This window comes from Melopsittacus undulatus, chromosome 8 (genome assembly GCF_012275295.1).
Source record: "Melopsittacus undulatus isolate bMelUnd1 chromosome 8, bMelUnd1.mat.Z, whole genome shotgun sequence".
NCBI lineage: Eukaryota > Metazoa > Chordata > Aves > Psittaciformes > Psittaculidae > Melopsittacus > Melopsittacus undulatus.
Window position 1 is genome coordinate 24,516,005 of NC_047534.1, and position 12,668 is coordinate 24,528,672.

Here is a 12,668-nt window from a genome sequence, read left to right on the forward strand (position 1 = left end):
AGTCTTCTCAGAGGAAGCATGTGATATAAGCACAAAAATAGCTATACAGCTTAAAAAAAAAGTTATTAGAAATTTTATTCTTCCTCTTGGGGAGTGTCAATGCCACATCTTTCTCTTCCATGAGAAGTGTCTAAAATACAAAGCCATATCCTGATAACAGCAGACTATTGCTGCTTGTTCGCCCCTTGCTGAAACTGTGCCATTGCACATGTTAATACAAGATTCCTAATTCAACAGCTCTAGTTGCTGTGCTCTAAGAACAGGCTGATTCTCTACTTGACAACTGCTGCATTTTATGGACATTTATTTTGCAAAACAATCCTAATACAGAGAACAACACCTTAAAGACAGCATAGCTTCCTGGATGATACATTTATTGAATTTAATGGCATTTAATGCACTTTGAAGTTGTAAAGTCTCTTGGGAGTTAGCTGTACAACAGAAAGCCTACAAAAGCCTTACAGCACTGTAGAATATAATAACCCACTGTTGAAATATAAGATAAAGACAATTCCATCAAGAAAACTTAAACTAGTCCTGCTCAAAGCTGAAGAAATGACACTTTCTATAAAATCTGACTCCAAGTTTACTCATAGCCTAAGCATCCAAACTGCCTGAAGCAACAGCTGCAATTGAAAATCACTGATACTCTTGTGTCTGATGACATCTAATGGAAAACTTTATAATGAGGGTGCAACCTCTGAAATAGTTCATAAAAATAACAGCCAGGAATTAACTGAAGCATCCTCATCGCTATATCTAAATTGACATAAACCTCTCTTAGAGCAAAATCACAACAGTGGGAAACTTGCAAAACTAGGTTCATTTCATAAGGTTGTAATCTCTCTGAAGCTGGGTTTCCTGACCACAGTTTATACTGTAAAGAGGAAGTATGTCTGACCATCCATATGCTCAACCATTTCATTCATTGACTAGAATGACAACCACTTCAGTACTACAACATTAAAGTTGGTACTTGCCATTTTTGCTCACAGGCAGAATAGGAATCACTGAAGATGTAGTGGTAAGAACACTTTTAAATGGCACACATACAAAACTTGTATGCAAAACAGATATACAAAGTGGATACACTTGCCTGAAGAATACAGAGCTCTATTTGGTTATTTTTACATGATTACTGTATCTGGAAAACATTTAAAAGTATAATGATCTAAGTTGTGACTGACCATTCCTAATTTTCAACAGGCTGGTATGTGCTATGAGATAGAATTTACCTTACTTGGCTGGAATCCATTGTAAATAGTCCATAGAGGAAAACAAAGAGCCCAACCAGGGCAGCAGGAATAAGCATTCCAGTATACCATCCCAGCCAGGCAAAATACAGTCCAATTTTTTCACCAAAATATCGCCTACATGAAAAGAAAACACAGTTTACTTAAAGTTAAAACTTACAATGACTGCTGTCTAGTCTACAGCAGCAGAATGATTCTAATGAGGAATGAACAACACAAGTTTATGGTAAAATTATTGTCAGTTTACCAGAATGTTCTATTTCAAGCCAGCATTACATTCTAGTGACACTAATAGCAGACTTACCAAAATGTGTGTTTTATAAAAGATATAACTGTTCTGTAATTTTCACGTCCTTGCAATGACCAAGTAGATGTACTAGTTTCAACATCAAATGTAGGACATTTCACTTGCACACACAGAGACAGTTACACAGATAGACAGATATACACATACACACAAAAAATTTTGGGAAGGGATAAAGTAAGTAAGTAGGCATGACCTAAGTATACCATTATAAAAAGTATTTATGATAATCATGTAATATGACATATTTCACACTATTACTAGAGAAAACACTTGACTGAAAACACAAAAGATTGAGCTTTAATTCTTTAAAACTTGGGTATTGTTGCATTAAGAGATGAAGTAGTAGTGACCAGAAAGTCAGTCAAGGATGATACTATTTGATCAGCACAGAACTGTCCCATGGCACAGGCTTAGCTCCACAGCCTTCAGCAGAACAATGACTGGTTAGGACTGTCAGATCAGGAATAAATCTGATAGCAGGGGAAAATAAATTATTGGTATTCAATACCAAAGATGAGGAAAGTACAAAATCGAAAAATCACAATTACTTAACCTCAGTTACATATATTTCTCTGCTGTACATGTGATAATCCATGACATTAATTAGAAGATACATCTACAGAAGTTTACTTAAACCCCATGAAAACATAACAAGTAGGTTGTGTTTTCAAACCACCTGATCTGGTAACTGACTGTTCATGTGGCTAGGCATCTTTCCTCTCCAAGGTGCTCTCCAAGTGTCTCTGATCAGCAGACAATACGGGGTTGTATTTTAAGTTTCATGCTGAGAACTGTCAAGCAGCTGGACTTACATGCCTTTTATGCAGCCATATTTGAAATTAGAAGTTACAGGAAAGCACAAGGAGTTTAGCAGTACCATTACCACATTGTTACCAGGTTGTATCACAGAAGCAAGCTACTCTTCCAAGTACTAATACCTGATTAAATCAAGAGGTTGGTATTTGTACCACATTCCCCACCGTGCCCAACGCTCATATAAGAGGTGTCTGTGATTCTGAGCTCCGTGTGTTTTGATGGGATGTCTGCTTTTGTGGCTTCCCTGAAAAACACACAGAAATAAAGTACATTACTAGGCACTATGGAATATACCTAAAATTTCTTCATGCTTTTTTGAGTATAATATCAAATGTTTTTAATAAATAGGTCTCTGATATTAAGGACATCTCTAGGACATGTCATCTGGAAGTAACAGGCCTGACAGAAGAGACATGGTTACATATGCTTCTGAAATGGCCAGTTTCTTAAAGAATTTAAGATAGATCATAGTAATAGAAGGCTATAAAGAACTACTCAACTTTTCATATGGCTTCAAGCACAGTGTTTCTATTTTGCTAATCCATGATACATACAAATGTATGCTTTCACATATTTCAATTTGTCTAAATTTTTCATGGGATATATGCAGTATTTTTTTTTTCTCTCTCCTACAGAATTTCCTCCAATTCTGAAACAGGACAATCCCTTGAAGTTGAACTTTTTACCCCCAAAAGACCTCAGCACTCTGTTATGGTAAAGAAAATCTATCCTCCAATAACTGCAAGTGAACCAAATCTTTTATTGAGGGGGAACAGTGTTCCCCAGAGCACTATTTCAGAGTAAGCAGTCAGATAGACCCTGGGAGATCCGTGTAATGAAGCCTCATAGATTTTTGTAATTTACTTGAAATTCCCAGCATTCCCCATTGAAAGTATACTATTTATCTGTTGCAATCTACTAACTCTCTGGTTTAAAAATGAGTTAAAACCAAAGCTAAACATCACCAGCAGTCCAATTCTACACATTTCTCACTACAGTTAGTAAACACACACACCAAAAATATCAACACAGAGTGTGACCGTGGCAACATCTAAGAACACCCAGAAACAGATCATCAACTTATGCTCATAGTCACCTACCTAGAAACAGAACACCAACTGATTTTCACAGAAACCTGTATGAATGACTACAAAGCATAAAGCAGTATTTTAAAATCTTTTCCCTTCCCCTGCTCCTTTCAGAACTGCTTGTGCCTAACAGAGTTCAAGTCTTAGCATTCCTACTGGGACTGAATTTTCATTCTTATTTCCTTGTGTGATAAAAGAAAAAATAAAAATGAAATTGAAAGTGCTCCAACCACTAGCCCTTAGCACCTGTCAAGCAGAAATTAAGCTAGGAGTGGCTTAAAAATATAACTTCATTAACCTTAGCTGAAACTTCAAAACAGTAGCCATACAAAGGAACATATATGTAAAATGGATATGATAGCACAGCTTTGACAACCAGAGAAAGCTTCACAGGTTTTTCTGGTATTACAGCCAGCTTTTCCCTGATGTCAGTAATGCACAGCTGCAGCATTAACAATGATGTTCAATTATTTATCTAAAATACTCCTCCTCTATATCCCCAGTTTTTAATTATTAATGCTATATAAAAAAATTACTCTCAGCAATTTGTAAAGCACAGGTCAGTTCTTTGAAACACAAGACCAAGCCACAATATTCAGCCTGTGCAATCCCAGAGTTCACAGAGTAACAGGCAGTTACCATGTTACTGATCGGCATTTAAAATGCCTGAAGATGTGTGGCTACTTCTTTCTTTTCAATACATGAAGACTGTGTGAAAACCCTCTGAAATAAAACACAGGTTTTTAATTTACTTCATGGGTTTATAGTCTTCAGTAGACTTTAACCTACTGAAAAAGATACTGCCAAGTAGAAGCTATCTGGAACTATTCAGAAAAGACTAAATGGGAAATAATTAACCAGTCTCCCTAACTGCAATGAAGTGCACAAGCTACTAGAAAAACATTTTGTAGGTGGCAGGCAAAAATAATTTAATACAATTAAATGCAGCAATTTGGAACAACTGATATTCTCATTAAGAACTCCACAGGCAATGTCCAATTCATACAAATAAAAAAGAATTATAATATTCTATTTCAGCAAGAAAATATTCCAGGAAGTTATTCTAATACATTGTATAAGAAGAATTTTAAAAGAAAATATTAAAATAAGAGCTATGAATAAAGAGAGTTTCAACAGATTATGCAGTGACATTAAATGTTTGCACGACAAAATAAAGATCTGAAACTGCTAGTGCAAGTCTTAGTCTAAATAGAGATACAAAATTAACCAAGTTACCTCATGGGGTGGAAATGCTGCTTCATATGTTCCATTATTTAGTAACCTATTAATACCTAAGAAGAAAAAAGGCATTAGTTTCTATGTCCATTTTTTATACACAATTTCAAGCATTGTAAATTTCCAAGTTAGATATTGAGAATGTAACTTGATATTCGATGCTTAGGATTCTGCCAAACATGTCAATAATCCCACCAACTGTTTAGGCAGATCATGCTGATCCTCAAAGATTTCTGGCTCTGCCAAACTACAAGAGCTTTCTGATGGCCAGCATCTGCAACTTTTCGCTCAGGGTTGCATGCTTGTGCTGGATCAAGTGCGACAAGGCAGCTATATTCAGGTTGCATTCATGAGAGCATATGATATGGATTTCATGGGTGACATACACAGAGAATGGTATGGAATAGACAACCCTTGAGGCAGCAAACCCCCTGCAGGGTTAAAAGCTAACTTGTTATTTTTAAGTAGAAGACAGCTGAAGAGCTTTGTATCAGAGCAGTGCTCTGCATCATACTGGCTACAGCATTCTGGATCAGTTCCTACAGTCTTCCTAAAACCACATTTGTTGTACTATCAAAGAACATTATAAAAATAAATAATACACAACCATGAATAATGGTAATAAAAAGATTTGGTAACTTGTAAAGCATGTCTGTAGCCGAGAGGCTCCCCAGAAATTAGTACTTATGACAGATTTAAGATTTGTCCATTCAACCATACAAATTATGCAACACTAATCTCATACTGAAATTTGCCTTCATCAGCTTGGAAGGCATTATATTTAACCCTTGTTTTCTACGGTTTTCTTGCTACTGCTTTTCTTCAGAAACTCAAGCAACAGCTTTCTATAATTTCTATCACCTTAAAAAATGTAAGGTTTTAGTATGTCTCTATTTAACTCTTAAATTAAGTCCTGAAAAGAAAATAGCAAATCACATATACATCCCCTGTTCATTGTAAATGAAAATGAACTTCCAAAAAATAATACTGCTGATGGCTGATATAAATTAATTTAGTCTTCAGATCAGCTGTCTCTGAGCTACACAGAGACCTCAAATAAGTTATGTATAGCTTATATCAACTGTGCTGGACTGGAACTGCTTGGTAGTATCAGAACTAGTAGGATCAGACCTTGAAAATATGCAACAGGTTTCTGAGGTATATCTTGTCCTTATTGAGGCTCTTGATTATGTAAAGTTATCCACAACTCTCCAATTTATTTTAAAGTATGAGTAATTAGGTGAAAAAATATTGTCAATTTTCACTGAGTTATTCAAGAAAATAACTGATGTGACATTCCTTCAACTGTGTCACCGAGCAAATAAAAAGATTTTAATGAGTAGCAAAATCAACTGATTTGACTCTATACTTTTTGAGGCAAGTAAAGATAAACTATTTATAGCTTCAGGTTAGGAAGAAAATACAGCAGTCTCACCCATTTTGGATTTTCCATCTTCATACTTAGTCCTCTGTAGCATGTGATGCACGATTCTACTTCTTGTGGAATTGCTGAAGAAGCTGTCTTTGTTGTTTATCGTAAAACTGTTTAAATAATGAATGGCTTTTAACATTCAAAACAATGCACAGGTATTGAAACATAGCTGCTCAAGTGTTTTCCTACAATGATTTCTTTGATCTCTACCCTCCTTGGTTACTGCACAAGACCACAGAATCACAGACTGGTTTAGGTTGCAAGGGACCAGAAAGTTCCAAAGCCCCTGCCGTGATGCAAGATTTTACATCCTTAGAGCATCTTCTCAGGTCCATTAAATTTACTATCATCACAGATTACCGCTGGGAAAACAGAACAACTAAAAGTAAATTCTAAAATTTTCTACTATCTAGTTAATTTCTGTTCTGGGTATAATGAATTCAAACAAAGATCTTCAGAAGCAGTGGCTGTTCTCAAATTCAAGCTACTTATAAATTGGCAGATGTCTGTGTCATGGTACTAAGGGAACTATGATTTAGCAAAAAAACAATAATATACGTCCACTCACTGGACACCTGAGTAGCAGCTCCACACCACTTCCCCTTGAAGAGTCCCAGGTTGGAGCCAAACAAAGCATCCTTTTCCAGATGGCTCTGGATTCTGGATGCCAGAAATCTGACATGCAGGAGCTTTTGCCTGCTCAGTTGTGCCAAATGTGACACTATTATGGCTGATAACATCAGCTGAGCTGGTTGAGATATACCACCAAAATAAAGTGAGTGATCTAATGCAATATAGTCAATTACTTAACAAAAATGAGATTATAATGCAATTACTGTCTTTGTAGGGAAAAGACATTTCACTACCATATAGCTTCTTTACTGAGAAGAAAATATTCCCCTTTAGTCTAATTTACATTTCTGCTTTAAATGAACTTTTCTCTCAAAAAAGAAGTATCAGAAAATACTTTAAAAATGAACACAGACAGAATTTTAACATCTAACTTTTTGGGTCCTAAAAAAAAATTATGGCACAGTTTATAATTACATCACTATCCACATGCTGATCTGAACACATACAGTTCTTATTTGTTGTATATATAGTAATACTTTCAGATACATTTTTAGAAAGCAGATCTGAGAGAAAAAAATCATTCCCAGTTTTAGCTTGCCTTGAGGTGTTCACAATTTCAGCAGCTGTCTCAGGTTTTGCCTAAGTAAAATACATAATTAAGCAAAGCAAACTTGAGCAAATACTTGCATTTTGTCATGTAATGGAAAGAAAAACTAAAACAAGAAGGCAGGGTTCATTTGTCAGTCAAATTTCTGTCTATACCCCTGAGTGACTAAACAGCAAGTAACATCAAACATCAAGTAATATCAAACAGCAAGTAAGAGAGAGTAGATTTTGGTTTTAAGAGAATACCCACAGAAAATATCTAATATGATAGTGGGTGTTTGCCAGTGACCATCTGTTAATGGCTGCCTCTATGGCACTCGCTTAGATGAAGTGAGAAAATAAAAAATCCTTGTAGTCTCTGGCACTGCCTTGCCAGTTCCGGCACTTACTGGTGTATGCGTGCACGGCTAAAGGGGGCTGTGTAGCAATCTGTTTCTTCCAGATCAGGTAGGGCCTCCTTATCAAGCTTCATTGGATTTCTGGGCAACCAACTTTTCAGCTCTCTCATGTTCCTCTGCAAACTGAGACAAAAGGAAAGCAGATTTACACGCTCTCGCCTGCTTGTTATTTTCCATCTCCAACGTTTCATATTTAGTGACAACAAAACTATGTTGTCAACAGAACAAAATTAAATGAAAGCAGGAAATTGCCACTAGTAAAAAATAAGGAGCTAAGGAGCAAATGTAACAATTTGGCTTTTTTTTTTGTTTTGTTTGTTTGTATCTACTTGCATGCTTCACTCAAGCACAACTCATCCTAAAATTAGTGGGATTATGGTTTGAGATGGGACTGTGCTGTCGAGTCTGGGCAAAATAATTTTCCATGGTAGTCCCTCAGAATTGTGGATGCTTACACTTTACTCAAGAACATATTTAATTACTTTCTTTAGAGCCACTGGTCAAGGCAAATCTAACTCCTCCCTCCCTTGCCTAGCAACTTGGACACTAAAACTAATAAAATTTTAAAGTACATACAAGACAGTTCAGGATCACATTTTTAAGGTTTTCTAATTTCAGTAAGTCTTCCTCCTGCAAAATTTTCCTCAGAATCCAAGGGCTGATATTGCCTTATAAAACAGGATACCTGAACATCAAATAAAGGATACATCATACAGACATGGCTATACAGTATTAAGACAAAATCCCTCGGTATAGCTTTCTGCAGTTTTCTAAAACAAAAAAAATGACATTATAAACTACAAACAGAACATAATACTTGCATCCCCAATTAGAGTATATATTGATAACATAAAGGGCTTTCTTCTACTGGCACCTTTTTAAAATAGTGTCTCAGGATATACAGGGGTAAATCTAGTGAAGTGCAGTTAATTTTCAGCAAATGCTAGAAGTTACCTCCTCATCACTTTGATTTGCACTCCTTGCTTACCTATATTTTTTCATATTCAACTGTAATGAAATAAGGGTATTTAAGGAGTAGATCTTCTATTAAATTAGTGCTATAAGCACATTACAGATCCAGAAAACGTCTAAAATTTAGAAAAGCATGCCCTAAATAATATCTTATTAGCAGGATTTGGGCCTTACTCAATAATAAGTTTGCATGATACATAAAGCATGTCTATCTCCTATCCACAAAAACTGTAAATTTCAGGATCAGATTTATCTGAGGTAAATTCTTAACTGCCTGTGCTAAGCATAAGTACAGATACTCATTTCCTAATTAAGAGTAGTAAGTGATGACAAAGTAAGTTGCCCTCAGGCAGCTAAGCGACCTCTATGAAAACATACTTCTTATCAACATCAGAAAAAGAAAAACATTCTACTCCTATTTGACACAGTGTCAGATAGAAAGTTAAACCAAATTTTACATTTTAAATTCTCAAGATTTTCTTCTCACTCTACATTGCAAAGGTATTGGCACACACTCTGTATGTAACTGATACTGCACTTGAGGGACACCACTCTATTTGACACAAAGCATGATGAGCCAAAGAACATAACTATGTTCATAAAGTCAAAACACAGAATACAGGCAGGTGCATCCCTTAGGTGTCTCCTTTACTTAAATAATACCTTACTGTTGAGTAAGGTATACTGTGGGTTTAATTATTGGTTCCACTGGAAGTTCTCTCAGTACAAAGTTATATACGGTGTGTATCAGTAAAGTTTGCATTTCATTTTTTCTTCTTTTTTCCTGTTGTACACATGCTGATATTTTGGAGAACCAAACCCCAAGCTTTTCTTTAATGAGGAAAATATGCAGATGCATTAGGAAGAACAGAAAAATAATACACTTGATTTCAAATTTTTATCATGAAATTGTTCTAAAACTGGTTATGTTAAAAGTCGTGACATTTTCCTCCCTCCAAAGATCTAAAAAAAAATGGTAGATAATTATTATCTTAAAGAAATTAGCTCTTGTTTAACATTCATGTCTGCTCCTTTTGACATGCAAAGTAATGAAGAACAGTATTGGACTAAATTAAAAATTATGTCCTCATTACATTTGCAATTTCTCTTCTGAAGCAAAAAGATCTTTTATCTAAGATGTGATTGCTTTCTCATTACATCACTTATAGATGAGGACTCTGAAACTTCGTGCCTTCAGATAGCATAAAATATTTCAAAGTTCATCACCCCACATACCACAATAATCCTCTTTTCTTGTATTACATTATTTTAAAGTTGAAGAAACTGAAGTTTCACGGTGCTTTCAATCAATGTGTTAACAAATTTAAGACAAGTTTTTGCCTAAATCACAGAACTAAGTGTTAGCATTTTTACTCAGAGTGGCTTTCTAGGTCAAAAGTAGCATATTAAACCGAAAATTGACTTCAACTATTCAATGTAGTCTTTTCAATAAGAGTAAAAGCAGAACTGGTCTGGTGAAGTCACTCACAAAGTCAGGACTTCATGCAATGAGATCAAAAATGTCTGAGTGGAGCAGTGCTGGAGAGATATGAGCTACTACTTCAGGTATGCTCTTACTGAAACCACTCCAGTGGGCACTACTGCAACTTTACGCAGCTTGGACTAGGGGATGCTGTTCTGAAACACGTATACGTATTATTCTTTGATATAAAATACAACATTTTATGAAGATGCCTGTAATTTCAGCTTTGCTTAACTTCCATCCTCAACTGTGCAGCTCTCTTTTATATGGTTGTCTGTTCTTTTTTGCAGAACTAGTTAGTCCAAAAATCCTTGCAGACTACATTTACTCTGCAGACTGCAATGCAAAGGAGCACAGTATAGGTGAGTTCGCAATTATCTGATCAGATTCATGGAATAAGATACTGGAATTAAGCAACTGCCACTGGTCATGTTGGGTATTTTTGACAGCAATCCCCACCCAGTAGTTTGCTCAGTGTTTGTGCCTCTCCAGAACCGTCAACCATATGCCACCAAATTATACAGCCATGGCATGTTTCCTTGTTTTGTAACAGAAAACATGTTATGGTTGACAGACTCAACATATGGACACAATCACCACCAAAAAAGGAAAAAAAAAGTGTATTTCTCTTCAGTGTGCAGATTAAAATCCAAAAGGTTTTTAAAAGTCCTTGTGCAAAGAAAAATTATTGCAGCTCAGATGCTCAAGAAAAATCAATTTTGGTTCTCTAACATGAGAAGTATTAATTTATTTACACATTTCAGTGGGTGGAGTGAAGCTGCATACTAAGGCAACTATCTTTTCATGTTGTTTTCCTTAATGCCATTCTTTACCAACATGAAATTGGTGTGTCTGGTATTGTGAATACAAATCAATTCATTAAGAATATTCAGCCTTAAATCTGAGAGTTCAGGCAATTTTTGAGACTTGAATACCTCACTTCTAGCAACTCACCTTTTCAAAATCCTTTCAAAAGATTTGTGAAGACTTTCCAAACATTGCTATTAATGAGTATGATAAAATTATTTCTATAGCGTGGATCTTCGAATAAAATTCAAGCTTCACATGGTGAAGTACAATGCTAAGGGGTTTTTCTAGGTACATAAATGAAGAAATCGAGAGATATCACATAGATATCACATATAAGGAAGGTGGCATACCAGAAAGCATTCCATTAATCTTCTTTAATTCATGCTCCTAAATCTTCTGTGGAAGTTTTAATGAACATTTAAGATCATATAACCACATCAATAAATTCAGGGAAGTGTACATGTTGCAGAAGGGTTTAATATGCTAGTGCTACCTCACATTAAATTATAGAAATTCTATAGCCTTAAAATTTTACCTATGATATACAAAGATTTTAATACAGTTATTCACTGCGGCTCTTGCAAATTCTACAGAAATATTAGTAAGAGATTTGATGAGTTACAGAGAAGAGTTAGGCTGGAAAAGCTATAAGATGAAAAGAAACAACAACAGTATTGTAGAATGGTTTGGGATGGAATGGATCTTAAAGATCATCTAGTTCAAGATATGTACGTCAGCAATTTTAGCATTAGCTTTCATTTTTAGAAGTAGCTTCTTTATTTTTTCCACACTACTGCTTTGTGCACTGTATTACAGAAACTGCCAGAAAAAGTATTCAGAAAAATATTCATCAAATTCTCACAAAGTAAATCACAAGTATTTGTCTCAAATGCAAAAAGTCAATCTGGCATGAAAACTGTTTATTACTTGGCTCACAGGTACCACGCAACTTCAGCTGCATGCTTCAGGCATGCATTTATTAAACATAAATTTGTTTAATATCTAGGACTCACCAGATGGATTACAGACAAAATGAGACAATTTTGCAGCAAAGCTTGTTGATTTTGCCCTTGCATTAGAAAGCACATCACTTACATTTTTTATAATGCACACTAAAATGGAGCAAGCATGTGAATGAATGGGAAGAGTAAAAAACACAGTTGTAAATTTAAGTTATACTTTGTTTTATTTCAATATATTTTATCTTCTTATGCATTTAAAGTTCTCTCACTGCACCATTCAACGATGCTGTATCTGTTTCTGTTATACAAAAACATGATCATCTTGCTGACCATGTTGCAAACTGATATCATGAGACTAGTTAAATTTTTCCTAAGAAATAATGAGAGCTCTTCATCATCGAAAGTAACAACAGGAGAGCAAAATCAACTGTAATCTCAGCTCAAGATCCATTTGGGAAAACCCATGACAAAAAACTTTCAGATTTCCCTCATGTAAACATTTTCTTAGTTTTTCCATCGCCAATTAGGATTTACAAGACATCATTATTTCTAGCTAGAGCAACAGGGAGTGATTACAGCTCCCAGTGCCCCCTGTCTTTACTCTCCAGCTCCCTTAGACTCTTTCACATGCTGCTGTGGCCCCTTGTAGCCATTCCTGTCTGACAAAAGCAGCAACAGCAGTAGTCATGGGTGAGGTCTGCATTGTCTGTGTCTCAGAGTTGAATAGCTTTC

General features: G+C 35.5%; 1 protein-coding gene across 1 annotated transcript in view; it reads right to left on the reverse strand.

The window, feature by feature from the left end:
* Positions 1–12,668, reverse strand: part of ANO3 (anoctamin 3) — a 201,549-nt gene that overhangs the window by 35,881 nt on the left and 153,000 nt on the right. Inside the window, exons 8-12 of the mRNA XM_031050410.2 lie at positions 7,701–7,832; positions 6,136–6,242; positions 4,701–4,756; positions 2,499–2,620; positions 1,236–1,370 (exon numbers count right to left, since the gene is read on the reverse strand). Of these exons, the coding sequence (XP_030906270.2) occupies positions 1,236–1,370; positions 2,499–2,620; positions 4,701–4,756; positions 6,136–6,242; positions 7,701–7,832 (552 nt within the window). The remainder of the gene's footprint in view (positions 1–1,235; positions 1,371–2,498; positions 2,621–4,700; positions 4,757–6,135; positions 6,243–7,700; positions 7,833–12,668) is intronic.